The sequence below is a fragment of the Astyanax mexicanus genome, chromosome 4, assembly GCF_023375975.1.
Source record: "Astyanax mexicanus isolate ESR-SI-001 chromosome 4, AstMex3_surface, whole genome shotgun sequence".
NCBI lineage: Eukaryota > Metazoa > Chordata > Actinopteri > Characiformes > Acestrorhamphidae > Astyanax > Astyanax mexicanus.
Window position 1 is genome coordinate 20,466,894 of NC_064411.1, and position 14,751 is coordinate 20,481,644.

The 14,751-nt window shown below is 38.2% G+C and overlaps 2 protein-coding genes across 18 annotated transcripts in view; one reads left to right on the forward strand and one right to left on the reverse strand.

The window, feature by feature from the left end:
- The window catches only part of LOC111196650 (zinc finger protein 239), a 307,776-nt gene that overhangs the window by 120,701 nt on the left and 172,324 nt on the right, over positions 1–14,751 (reverse strand). The gene's annotated exons all lie outside the window — the stretch shown is intronic.
- LOC111196860 (NACHT, LRR and PYD domains-containing protein 14-like) overlaps positions 1–14,751 on the forward strand; it is a 318,472-nt gene that overhangs the window by 69,840 nt on the left and 233,881 nt on the right. For 3 of the 16 annotated variants that reach the window (XM_049477047.1, XM_049477053.1, XM_049477050.1), the window contains 4 exons: positions 9,461–9,509; positions 9,822–10,011; positions 10,258–12,058; positions 12,691–12,864. The exons of 9 other annotated variants lie outside the window; for them this stretch is intronic. In XM_049477047.1, coding sequence (XP_049333004.1) covers positions 9,461–9,509; positions 9,822–10,011; positions 10,258–12,058; positions 12,691–12,864 — 2,214 coding nt within the window. The remainder of the gene's footprint in view (positions 1–9,460; positions 9,510–9,821; positions 10,012–10,257; positions 12,059–12,690; positions 12,865–14,751) is intronic. 4 more of the 16 variants (XM_049477056.1, XM_049477061.1, XM_049477054.1 and 1 more) reach the window with 3 other exon arrangements.

The window sequence follows — 14,751 nt, forward strand, 5'->3', positions numbered from 1 at the left end:
CTTATACCCTACATGTATCTCAGGGCCTTCTATCATCCATTAAAATATGGCGTTGATTGGCCTCAAGGGGGCGCTATAGCAGAAAATCAGTTATATCTAAAGGTACAAGTGGCCTAGGCTTGTTATTCTTTTTTATTTGTATACTTTGCTGTAGCCTTTACAACTTTGTAATTACATGTATTTACCAAAAATGCAAAGATTTTCATCAGTGGCCAAAAGAGTAAAAATTGCTCTTTTCAAACTTGTCTTTAAGTCCTTAATCAATCAAAACAAATTTGGTCTTCATGTAATCTTGAGACCCTGTAGGTAAATAATTATCAAAAAAATCTTGACAATTTAACTACTTGAGGCCCATAAACCTTGATCAAACATGTACGTGAAAGCCTTTTCAGAGTTATTTGGCCAAAACTCTGTCAAAGTTTAAAACATGCCAAAACTGTTGAAGCTACTAATTAACAATGACATTTGAAGCACATGTGCCAAGTATGAGCCAAATAAGTCTTCAGTAGGCTCTACAGTGAAAAAATAACTATTTTCAATTTATTCTATTTATCGCTATTTTCCAACCTAAATGGACAGAAGACAGGAACCTTTTACCCTATCAACACACAAATTTATACACATATATAGACTGATAGTCTGATCTTGATTGCAAATTTTCAGCCAAATCGGACATGATTTGCCTCTACAACGGCTGGAAAACTACAGCGATTTTGTAGGCCTCAAGCCTGTATTATCGCTTTTTTCAAACCTAAATGGACAGAAGTCAGGAACCTTTGACCCTATCGACACAGAAATTGACATACATATATAGACTGATATTGTGATCTTGATTGCAAATTTTGAGCCAAATCAGATATTTTTTGCCTCTAATATGGCCAAAGAGCAACAGCCATTTTGTAGGCCATAAGCCTGTATTATCGCTTTTTTCAAACCTAAATGGACAGAAGTCAGGAACCTTTGACCCTATCAACACACAAATTTACACACATATATATGCAGACCACTTGATCATGAGTACCAATTTGGAGCCCAATCGGACTTTTCTTCTCTTTTTAATAAATAGAAACACACTGATAGGGAATGTTCTGTCTTACTTATAGAGTGATAGATTTCCAGCAGGTTATATGTGGTCTCTTGCTGCGCTCTGGTGGTCATTTGGTGAAACAGCTACATTTGAATTATTCTAAATTAAAGCTCTGCTGAACTTATTTAATCTTTTTTGTCTTGCTTAATTGAACATATTTATCCTTCTTGGTCATGCTAGTCAGCCACCTGGGTCATTCTTATTTATGCTCCACCCACTTAATTTTTTTTTAATTTGCATAATATGCAAAACCTACTTTTGAGATCTTGTCTTTGCCTCCTTGACATGCTTGGTGTCAAACAGTTCAGCAGAGCTTACTCCTCAATAATTATTAAAAAAAATCTTTACATTTATAAACAATATGGCCGCCATATGCAAATTAATTTTACCATGGTGCAGTAAAATGTCTTCTAACACTTATAACTTTTGAATGCTTAACCTGACATTAATACCACTTCAGTCCTTTGATCATTACATGATTCTCAGATACCCTGTGAGTTTAAGTAGACATTAACCCCCAGGGGGCGGGGCCAATGCTCAATAGCTGTTTCTCTACAACCATACAAGCTATCAAGGTCATCCTTGCTAATTATCATCTATGGCCCATGCACTAATGGTACACCAAATGAAAATTTGATATGGACACTTTTGTGGTCACTATTAGCCAATCACATTCCAGCAAGCTTTTGACAGGCAGAATGTTTATCAGGTCAAAACTTATACACTATATATGGGTTATTATTATTATGAACACTACAGCTCAATTTATCAATGCTTTTCAACTAGTTTACTCACACCACTCATCTAGCATTGTCATTATGGTCTTTATGGTCACGCTGGTTACCCAGCTTGGTTATCCAGTTTGGTGATGACGGTCAACCAGCAACAGGTTTTAAGCCTAACTGGCCTCCAGGGGCCTCTTTGCCTGTGACGCTCGAACCCCGTAAATCGCCGCTTGCGGCTATATTTATTATAGTTCTTATTCTTTTTCTGCCATAGAAGTGATTGGGCAGAAGAAACCGTAAGGCCTACAGGGCTGAGACTTGGTCATATGGTAGTACTTCTCACCGCTACTCAGATTCAAAAGATGAGCCCGATCGGCCTCAAGGGGGCGCTATGGCGAAGGTCAACGCGTTTGGCCTCGTAACTCCTACGCCCTGATAGCTAGAGCAAAAATTCTTGCATTATATGATTCCTTGGTTAATGGCAAATCAAAAAGGTCAATAGAACCACTAAGCTCCGCCCACTTAGATTTTTTGCTATTTAGCATAATATGCAAAACCTACTTTTGAGAACTTGTCCTAGGGTCATTGACCAATCCTGTCATATTTGGTGTCAAACAACTCAGCAGAGTCCCAACCTCAATAATTATCAAAAAAATTGAGAAATTTTTAAACAATATGGCCGCCATATGCAAATTAATCTTACCGTGGCACACCCAAATTTACTCTAACAGCTGTAACTTTTGAATGCTTAAACCTACACTAATGCCACTTTACAACTTTGATGCCAACATGATTCTGAGGTAGCCCGTCAATCTGTGTAGACATACGCCCCCAGGGGGCGGAGCCAAAGCTAAAAATCTGTTTCTCAGGAACCGTACAAGCTATGAAGCTCTCCTTTGACATGTATCATCTATGGCCTATGTCCTAATGTTTTACAAAAGGAAAATTTGATATGCAAATTTTTGCGATCGTTATTAGCCAATCAGATTCCAGCAAGCTTTTGACATGCTAAACAATGACCAATCAGGACGATACTTATACCCTACATGTATCTCAGGGCCTTCTATCATCCATTAAAATATGGCGTTGATTGGCCTCAAGGGGGCGCTATAGCAGAAAATCAGTTATATCTAAAGGTACAAGTGGCCTAGGCTTGTTATTCTTTTTTAGTTGTATACTTTGCTGTAGCCTTTACAACTTTGTAATTACATATGTTTACCAAAAATGCAAAGATTTTCATCAGTGGCCAAAAGAGTAAAAATTGCTCTTTTCGAACTTGTCTTTAAGTCCTTAATCAATCAAAACAAATTTGGTCTTGATGCAATCTTGAGACCCTGTAGGTAAATAATTATCAAAAAAATCTTGACATTTTAACTATTTGAGGCCCATAAACCTTGATCAAACATGTACGTGAAAGCCTTTTCAGACTTATTTGGCCAAAACTCTGTCAAAGTTTAAAACATGCCAAAACTGTTGAAGCTACTAATTAACAATGACATTTCAAGCACATGTGCCAAGTATGAGCCAAATAAGTCTTCAGTAGGCTCTACAGTGAAAAAATAACTATTTTCAATTTATTCTATTTATCGCTATTTTCCAACCTAAATGGACAGAAGACAGGAACCTTTCACCGTATCAACACACAAATTTACACACATATATAGACTGATAATCTGATCTTGATTGCAAATTGTCAGCCAAATCGGACATGTTTTGCCTCTACAACGGCTGGAAAACTACAGCGATTTTGTAGGCCTCAAGCCTGTATTATCGCTTTTTTCAAATCTAAATGGACAGAAGTCAGGAATCTTTGATCCTATCAACACAGAAATTGACATACATATATAGACTGGTATTGTGATCTTGATTGCAAAGTTTGAGCCAAATCAGATATTTTTTGCCTCTAATATGGCCAAAGAGCAACAGCCGTTTTGTAGGCCATAAGCCTGTATTATCACTTTTTTCAAGCCTAAATGGACAGAAGTCAGGAACCTTTGACCCTATCAACACACAAATTTACATACATGTATACACAGACCACTTGATCATGGGTACCAATTTGGAGCTCAATCGGACTTTTCTTCTCTTTTTAATAAATAGAAACACACTGATAGGGAATGTTCTGTCTTTCTGATAGAGTGATAGATTTCCAGCAGGTTATATGTGGTCTCTTGCTGCGCTCTGGTGGTCATTTGGTGAAACAGCTACAGGTGAATTATTCTAAATTAAAGCTCTGCTGAACTTATTCAATCTTGCTTGTCTTGCTTAATTGAACATATTGATCCTTCTTGGTCATGCTGCTCAGCCACCTGGGTCATTCTTATTTATGCTCCACCCACTTAATTTTTTTTTAATTTGCATAATATGCAAAACCTACTTTTGAGATCTTGTCTTTGCCTCCTTGACCAATCATGACATGTTTGGTGTCAAACAGTTCAGCAGAGCTTACTCCTCAATAATTATTAAAAAAATCTTTACATTTATAAACAATATGGCCGCCATATGCAAATTAGTTTTACCATGGTGCAGTAAAATGTCTTCTAACACTTATAACTTTTGAATGCTTAACCTGACATTAATACCACTTCAGTCCTTTGATCATTACATGATTCTCAGATACCCTGTCAGTTTAAGTAGACATACACCCCCAGGGGGCAGAGCCAATGCTCGATAGCTGTTTCTCTACAACCATACAAGCTATCAAGGTCATCCTAGCCAATTATCATCTATGGCCCATGCACTAATGGTACACCAAATGAAAATTTGATATGGACACTTTTGTGGTCACTATTAGCCAATCACATTCCAGCAAGCTTTTGACAGGCAGAATGTTTATCAGGTCAAAACTTATACACTATATATGGGTTATTTATATGCCCTTTTTATGCCTTGTGTTTTTTGAATTTAAGAACTGAAGTTGTTTCACCACATGCCCACTAGAGTGCAGCAAGACACCACATAAAACCTGATGAACACTACAGCTCAATTTATCAATGCTTTTCAACTAGTTTACTCACACCACTCATCTAGCATTGTCATTATGGTCTTTATGGTCACGCTGGTTACCCAGCTTGGTTATCCAGTTTGGTGATGACGGTCAACCAGCAACAGGTTTTAAGCCTAACTGGCCTCCAGGGGCCTCTTGGCCTGTGACGCTCGAACCCCGTAAATCGCCGCTTGCGGCTATATTTATTATTATTATTCTTATTCTTTTTCTGCCATAGAAGTGATTGGGCAGAAGAAACCGTAAGGCCTACAGGGCTGAGACTTGGTCATATGGTAGTACTTCTCACCGCTACTCAGATTCAAAAGATGAGCCCGATCGGCCTCAAGGGGGCGCTATGGCGAAGGTCAACGCGTTTGGCCTCGTTACTCCTACGCCCTGATAGCTAGAGCAAAAATTCTTGCATTATATGATTCCTTCGTTAATGGCAAATCAAAAAGGTCAATAGAACCACTAAGCTCCGCCCACTTAGATTTTTTGCTATTTAGCATAATATGCAAAACCTACTTTTGAGAACTTGTCCTAGGGTCATTGACCAATCCTGTCATATTTGGTGTCAAACAACTCAGCAGAGTCCCAACCTCAATAATTATCGAAAAAATTGAGAAATTTTTAAACAATATGGCCGCCATATGCAAATTAATCTTACCGTGGCACACCCAAATTTACTCTAACAGCTGTAACTTTTGAATGCTTAAACCTACACTAATGCCACTTTACGACTTTGATGCCAACATGATTCTGAGGTAGCCCGTCAATCTGTGTAGACATACGCCCCCAGGGGGCGGAGCCAAAGCTAAAAATCTGTTTCTCAGGAACCGTACAAGCTATGAAGCTCTCCTTTGGCATGTATCATCTATGGCCTATGTCCTAATGTTTTACAGAAGGAAAATTTGATATGCAAATTTTTGCGATCGTTATTAGCCAATCAGATTCCAGCAAGCTTTTGACAGGCTAAACAATGACCAATCAGGACGATACTTATACCCTACATGTATCTCAGGGCCTTCTATCATCCATTAAAATATGGCGTTGATTGGCCTCAAGGGGGCGCTATAGCAGAAAATCAGTTATATCTAAAGGTACAAGTGGCCTAGGCTTGTTATTCTTTTTTAGTTGTATACTTTGCTGTAGCCTTTACAACTTTGTAATTACATATTTTTACCAAAAATGCAAAGATTTTCATCAGTGGCCAAAAGAGTAAAAATTGCTCTTTTCGAACTTGTCTTTAAGTCCTTAATCAATCAAAACAAATTTGGTCTTGATGCAATCTTGAGACCCTGTAGGTAAATAATTATCAAAAAAATCTTGACATTTTAACTATTTGAGGCCCATAAACCTTGATCAAACATGTACGTAAAAGCCTTTTCAGAGTTATTTGGCCAAAACTCTGTCAAAGTTTAAAACATGCCAAAACTGTTGAAGCTACTAATTAACAATGACATTTGAAGTACATGTGCCAAGTATGAGCCAAATAAGTCTTCAGTAGGCTCTACAGTGCAAAAATAACTATTTTCAATTTATTCTATTTATCGCTATTTTCCAACCTAAATGGACAGAAGACAGGAACCTTTCACCCTATCAACACACAAATTTATAGACATATATAGACTGATAATCTGATCTTGATTGCAAATTTTCAGCCAAATCGGACTTGTTTTGCCTCTACAACGGCTGGAAAACTACAGCGATTTTGTAGGCCTCAAGCCTGTATTATCGCTTTTTTCAAATCTAAATGGACAGAAGTCAGGAACCTTTGACCCTATTGACACAGAAATTGACAAACATATATAGACTGATATTGTGATCCTGATTGCAAATTTTGAGCCAAATCAGATATTTTTTGCCTCTAATATGGCCAAAGAGCAACAGCCATTTTGTAGGCCATAAGCCTGTATTATCACTTTTTTCAAACCTAAATGGTCAGAAGTCAGGAACCTTTGACCCTATCAACACACAAATTTACATACATGTATATACAGACCACTTGATCATGAGTACCAATTTGGAGCCCAATCGGACTTTTCTTCTCTTTTTAATAAATAGAAACACACTGATAGGGAATGTTCTGTCTTTCTGATTGAGTGATAGATTTCCAGCAGGTTATATGTGGTCTCTTGCTGCGCTCTGGTGGTCATTTGGTGAAACAGCTACAGGTGAATTATTCTAAATTAAAGCTCTGCTGAACTTATTCAATCTTGCTTGTCTTGCTTAATTGAACATATTTATCCTTCTTGTTCATGCTGGTCAGCCGCCTGGGTCATTCTTGTTTATGCTCCACCCACTTAATTTTTTTTAAAATTTGCATAATATGCAAAACCTACTTTTGAGATCTTGTCCTTGGATCCTTGACCAATCATGACATGTTTGGTGTCAAACAGTTCAGCAGAGCTTACTCCTCAATAATTATTAAAAAAATCTTTACATTTATAAACAATATGGCCGCCATATGCAAATGAGTTCTACCATGGTGCAGTAAAATGTTTTTAACACTTATAACTTTTGAATGCTTAACCTGACACTAATACCACTTCAGTCCTTTGATCATTACATGATTCTCAGATACCCTGTCAGTTCAAGTAGACATACACCCCCCCAGGGGGCGGGGCCAATGCTCGATAGCTGTTTCTCTAGAACCATACAAGCTATCAAGGTCATCCTAGCCAATTATCATCTATGGCCCATGCACTAATGGTACACCAAATGAAAATTTGTTATGGACACTTTTGTGGTCACTATTAGCCAATCACATTCCAGCAAGCTTTTAACAGGCGGAATGTTAATCAGGTCAAAACTTATATACTATATACGGGTTATTTATATGCCCTTTTTATGCCTTGTGTTTTTTCAATTTAGGAACTGAATTTGTTTCACCAAATGCCCACTAGAGTGCAGCAAGACACCACATAAAACCTGATGAACACTACAGCTCAATTTATCAATGCTTTTCAACTGGTTTACTCACACCACTCATCTAGCATTGCCATTATGGTCTTTATGGTCACGCTGGTCACCCAGCTTGGTTATGCTGGCCATCCAGCTTGGTCATGCTGGCCATTCACATTGGTCATTATGGTCCTGCTGGTCATTCAGCTTTGTCCTCATAGTAATGGTGGTCTTCCAGCTTGGTCATACTGGCCAACCACCTTTGCCATGCTGGTCATCCAGTTTGGTCATTATGGTCTTCCAGCTTGGTCAATATGGTCAACAAGTTTGTCATCCAGATTAGTCATGCTGGTAATCTAGCTTGGTCTTCACGGTCATGCTGGTCATCCTCATCCAGTTTGGCGATGCCGGTCAACCGGCAACATGTTTTAAGCCTAACTGGCCTCCAGGGGTCTCTTTGCCTGTAACGCTCGAACCCCGTAAATCGCCGCTTGCGGCTATATTTTATTATTACTTTTGTCAGATTCAAGTTATTTCTGTGACCATTGTGGGTTTTTCTTTCATTAACCGCGGTGTACCAACAGTTTTGTCCATGTGTGTACATGTGCTCTGTTCTCTCCTCTTTTATACTTAATTAAACACAATTAATGCTACTTCTGCTGAAATTGCTCTGCTAACGTTTCTAAAATATTATTGATGGTAAACTAAAGCTTATATAAGCGCTGAATCGTTTCTCCAAACTGTACAAAAAATATTCTCCACTCAAAGCTTTATGACACAGAGCACATTAGCGCCATCTGGTGGCCAAACCACAAAGTGCTTTGTGTCTGGTGGAAAAAATTTTTTTGCTAGGATTATTGCTTCTAAAACTATGTTCCAGTGTATTGAAAACAGGACATTTATTGTTTCTTTAATAGCATTGAATAAAACATCATCATCTGTCGTGCATATATTTATCATCTCAGTTGCTGGGGTGAGTGCATACATCCAGGAATGGGAGAATGTGTTTCAGTACAATACATAGACCAGTAATGTATTCAGAATTAAATATAATACACTTTAAAACATATTTTGTTAATTGAAATTCTGGAAAACCTTTTAGCTGTTTTCTTTCTAATTACATTCACATTGCTGCTGAGCTACTGAGCTACAGCTACTGATTGCTCACCTGAATGTTTGAGTATAAATACCCCTTAGTTTCAGCTATTAGTTGCTGAGTATTGAATCTAGGTTCCCTAGCTCTTCTACAACACATATCTCTTTGTTATTCTGCCTTATCGTTTATTGACCCCTTTCTCTTTTACTGTTTACCCTTTTTGCTTTGCTCAGTTTATTGTTTGTTGCTTTCTGTTGCTTGTTATTAGACCACCCTTCTGCTTATTCCACTTCTGTCTATTTCTCTGTGTACCGACCCTGCTTTGTCCTCTCTACTGGTATGTTGTTTGTTTATGCTGGCTTTATGTTACTGACCCTGCCTGCTTTAGACTATCCTTATCTGCTTGTCCCTTTTGTTAGTAAACTGATTAAACTGTTTGACTCATCAGACTTATCAGCGTGTGTCCTTCCTGGTTCTGGTATTCCTGATACATTTATTTACATTTTATTTTAATTACAGATTAATCTTTTCTTTCTATCTGTTATTTGCTGTTATTCTTTATTTTATTAATAATCTCACCATATTTTATTGAAACATGTTTTTTTTTAGATCAGCTGATTTAATAATGTGGATTACAGTGTGGCTTTTCTGTTCATCCACAGTGAGAAGAAAAAAAACTTTTCCAGAAAAAAACTGGACCACATATTCAAGGTTAGTACTGAACCATATATATGATGTGAATCTCCCTGATTTATTTTACATATAAATGTAACTTTACTTTAAAGTTTTGATACTAATCATAATTTATTCACCTTCAGTTTAATAGAGTATTATAACTGTATTATATATTAAATAATGTTGATATTAATGCAATAGATGCTGCTCAGTAACATGACGTTTAAATCCTTTTACACACCAGAGCATTCATAACTTCTTTTCTCCTCAGATCAGTGTCATCATCTCTCTCTCCCTGTGAAAAACTGTAACAGTTTTACTGATTCTATGTTGTTTATTCTTAATCAGGAGCTGCAGGAGAAGTTTTTCTCTCTAGTGAAGAACGAGCTGAACACATTCAAGAATCTCCTAAATCCAGATTACCCAGCATGCTCTGAGGGAGAGGTGGAGGACGATCAGAAGGAGGGGGTGCTGAAGGTCACACTGCACATCCTGAGGAACATGAATCAGGCAGACCTCGCCAACACACTAGAGAACAGTAAGAGTTCTGGGTCATGAGAATGGGGAACAACTAGTGCTAATTTATTTCCTCAGTGGAGTTCTGCTTTTCAAATTAGAATAAATAGCAATAGTTATCTGGATTTTGTTATTATAAGATATTGTGTCACAGCATCAAATGTATCCTTAAACCTAACAATTACCTAGTGTATCAAAGTGTACACAGGGGTATTTTATGAAGATCACAGCTGATTACATTTTCCTTATTCTCTTCCTCTGTTATCAGAATTGGCCCCAGCATGCCAACGAAAGCTCAAATCCAAGCTGAGAGATAAATATCAGATACTTAATGAAGGAATCTCAGGCCATGTAAAGTCAGCACTTCTGAATGAGATCTACACAGAGCTCTACATCACAGAGGGAGGGGTTGGAGATGTCAATCAGGAACATGAGGTGAAACAGATTGAAGCTGCATCCAGGAAAAAAACAACACAGGAAAAACCAATCAAATGCAACGACATATTTAAACCATTACCAGAACAGAAACGACCCATCAGAACTGTACTGACTAAAGGAGTTGCTGGAATTGGAAAAACAGTCTCTGTGCAGAAGTTCATTCTGGACTGGTCTGAAGGAGAAGTAAATCAGGACATTCTCTTCATATTTCCACTTCCTTTTAGAGAGCTGAATCTGATGAAGGAGAAGAAGCTCAGTCTGGTGAATCTTCTTCAGAGCTTTTTTCCAGAAACACAAGATTTAAAACCAAGACATTATAAGAGCTACAAGATCATGTTCATTTTTGATGGTCTGGATGAGTGTCGACTGCCTCTGAATTTCCAGAACAATGAGAACTTGGTGAATATAGAAGAGCTAACCTCAGTGGATGTTCTGCTGACGAATCTCATCAAGGGGAATCTGCTTCCCTCTGCTCTCCTCTGGATCACCTCTCGACCAGCAGCCGCCAATCAGATCCCTACTGAGTGTTTTGACCAGGTAACAGAAGTGCGGGGTTTCAGTGACCCTCAGAAACAGGAGTACTTCAGGAAGAGGATCAGAGATCAGGACCTGGCCAACAAAGTCTTCACACACATCAGGTCTTCAAGAAGCCTCTACATCATGTGCCACATACCGGTCTTCTGCTGGATTACAGCCACTGTTCTAGAGAGAATGCTGAGTGAAGCTGAGAGTGGAGAAATTCCCAAAACCCTGACGCAGATGTTCACACACTTCCTGATCTTTCAGATCAAACACAAAAAACAGAAGTACAGTGGGAATAGTGACATTGATCCTCAGAAAACAAGAACAAGTATCCTGGCTCTGGGGAAACTGGCGTTCCAGCAGCTGGAGAAAGGAAACCTGATCTTCTATGAGGAAGATCTAAGAGAGAGTGGTATCGATATTAAAGAAGTGTCAGTGTACTCAGGAGTGTGTACCCAGATCTTCAGGGAGGAACATGAGCTGCACCTGGGGAAGGTCTTCAGCTTTGTACATCTAAGCGTTCAGGAGTTTCTTGCTGCTTTATATGCATTTCTGTGCTTCATTGACCGAAGCGTTCTGAATCAGCAGACCACTAAAAACCAAAACACTGAACTATCTGCACTCTTCAGCAGGTCAACGATGACTGACTTCCTCAGCAGTGCCATAGACAGAGCCTTACAGAGTGAGAGTGGACACCTGGACCTGTTCCTTCGTTTCCTCCTGGGTCTCTCACTGAAGTCTAATCAGAATCTGTTACGAGTCGTACTGACACAGACAGAGAGGATCTCTGACAGCAATGAGGAAATCGTCAAATACATCAAGGAGAAGATTGAGGAGAACTCATCTCCAGAGAAATCCATCAATCTGTTCCACTGTCTGAATGAACTGAATGATCATTCTTTAGTGCAGGAAGTGCAGAAATACCTGAGGAGAGGTGGGGACTGTGGTCTTCAACAGGCCAGACTCTCTCCTGCTCAGTGGTCAGCTCTGGCGTTTGTGTTGGTGAACTCAGAAGAAGAGCTGGAGGAGTTTAACCTCAGTAAATATCATCCATCAGAGGAGTGTCTTCTGAGGCTGCTGCCAGTAGTTAAAATATCCAGAAGCGCTGTGTGAGTATTTTTATTCAGGCCTTCACACAGTTTTTAATCAACTGCTGATGTGTAGAATCAGTTTCCATTCAATCACTGGTGGATTCACATTATTTACATTGTTACATATAAGCATGCATTATCCTTTGTGTGTAATAATAATCAAACCATCATTTTAATGTAAACTGTACTTTCTTAGACTGATTAAATACAATGTTAAAAAAAGGTTTTGGGCAAGTTATATGTTATTGTTAAAATGAATGCACATCTCTTGCGTCTTGCATCTCAATATGCTTTGGAGAAATGATTAGCAATAGAACATAACAATTTTATATAGAACATATACATATTCTGTATTTATTTCTAACATATATATGTGGAAGAAGGTGTAATGTTTTTCCAGAGTTTAACTGGGAAAATAGAAGCCTTGCTCATTCTGTGTTTTGTTAAACATTTTCTTTTCTTTTTTAACTCATTATAATCTGTCCCAGAGCTTTTGGTGAACTGTATGCCCATGCTGATCACAAATAAAGTGGAGATTTCTGCATGTTAACTGTTTCAGTATAAAGAAACACCAGCTATTCTTTGTCAATCCATTCAAATATTCTTCTTTGGGTTTATTGTGAAATCATTTGTTTATTCTTGATTTTTAGACTAGCTTCATGTAATCTTGGAGTAAAGACGTGTGAAAATCTGGAATCAGTTTTAAACCTGGAAAACTCCTCCCTGAAAGAGCTGGACCTCAGTAACAATGACCTGCAGGATTCAGGAGTGGAGCTGCTCTCTGCTGGACTGAAGAGTTCACAATGTAAACTGCAGATTCTCAGGTCAGTGTTTCTGTAATTTTTCATGAAATTATTTGGGCTGTCAGCGTTAAATCATTAACATGTTAGCTGTTAGGTTGGAATCAGCAACGCGTTACTATTGTTTTTAACCCAAGTTTTATTTCGGCACCAAGTTTGACCTCAACTTCTGCCGTAATCTGCCCCGCCTCCACCCAACATGCAGATTTCTTTTCTGATTAAACGACTGAAGCTCTTTAATGCGGTGTCCAGCTGTAACAATCCGGTTTAGACTTCCAGCTCAGACCTGGATAAAGAGCTTTGATGCTCTCTCTCCATGTCTCTGTTTGTTTTTGTCTCTCTCCATTTGTTTTTCTCTCACTCTCTCTCTCTCTCTCTCTCTCCGTATGTGCCAAAAGTTTTACGCAAATAAGTAAAATCCACAATGTGTTTTTCTGCATTTTTTGTGGAGTTTTTTGGATTTTGCTGTTGAAGACTTTTGCTTCTGGAATCTCTCCCTTGCTTCTGCTTTAGTTTTTTTCTTCTGAGTTTTGGCACACTTTTCAAATGTGGGCGGGGCATAGAAGAAGGTGTTTGCCTTAAATCTCCATTCGTCAGCTGGTTCTGGACTGACCACGCCCACCCCGCCAATTTCAAGTGTCCTTCCAAACACGTAGAGAAAAAAGCTTCCACTGCATAGCAGCAGCAGCGGATTGTGTTTACAATTAAATTTGATACAAACGTTCTGTTTAATGTTATATTATGTTATATTATTCTCTGTTTCACTCCATTAAAAAGCTCACATTAGCGTGCTAAATTTTCATGCACAAAGTAGGTAACTAGCTAACTCACTAGCTCACTGGCTAGGTAACTCACTAGCTCACTGAATAGGTAACTATCATACTTTGTGCATGAATATTTAGCACATCTCACTAATGTGAGCTTTTTAATGGAGTGAAACAGAGAATAATATAACATAATATAACATTGAACAGAACGTTTGTATGAAATTTAATTGTAAAAGTATCTGCTGCTGTGCACTGGAAGCTGTTCGCTCTCCGTTTTTGGAAGGACGCTTGAAACTGGCGGGGTGGGAGTGGTCAGTCTCAGAGGAGGGTTCAGGGAACCCGTCAGTCCAGAACCAGATGACCAATGGAGATTCAAGGGGCCGCCTTCTTAGCCCCGCCCACCTGTGAAAAGTGTGACAAATCTCAGAAGCAAAAAACTAAAGCAAAAGCATAGGAGAGATTCCAGAAGCAAAAGTCTTTAACAGAAAAATAAAAAAAATCCACAGAAAATTCACAAAAATAAAAACAAAGACTGGCAAAATCCAAACTGAAATAATTTTCAAATAACTGCAAAGGATAATAAAGTAACCAAGTATATTTAAAATACTTGGTTACCACCCCCCCCTCTTCGGAGGACCTTTAAGACTTTATTCGTATTAATACAAATTTCTGATAACTGAGGTCACTGTGCAGAGGGAGGACATAACGATGTGTATATATACAAATAAACCAAATAGAAAAAAATATATAGGGGAAGAGAAGAGAGAGAGAGAAAAAAAACAAAAGAAGTTGTGCCCTTGAAAGAAAAAGAAAAAAAAAGAAGAAAAAAAAAAATATAGTATGGCTTCCTATGTTTCCATTTATCCATCCCTAACATAATAACACATAGAAAAACAAAAAAATAAATAAGTAAATAAAATAGCTAAATGTCTTAAATGTTAAATGTGTTATGTGACTGTGTGCATGTGTGTGTGTGTAGGAACATTCATGTAGCGGTGATATATGGATGATGTGGTTATAGATTTATAATGGATGTGTGTAGGTTATCTGTTAAAGACTGATGGAGTCACTGATGTAGGAGGTTGTTTAATGCTGACCAGGTTTTTATGTGTTCATGAGTTCTGTTTTTGAGAGATGCAGATAT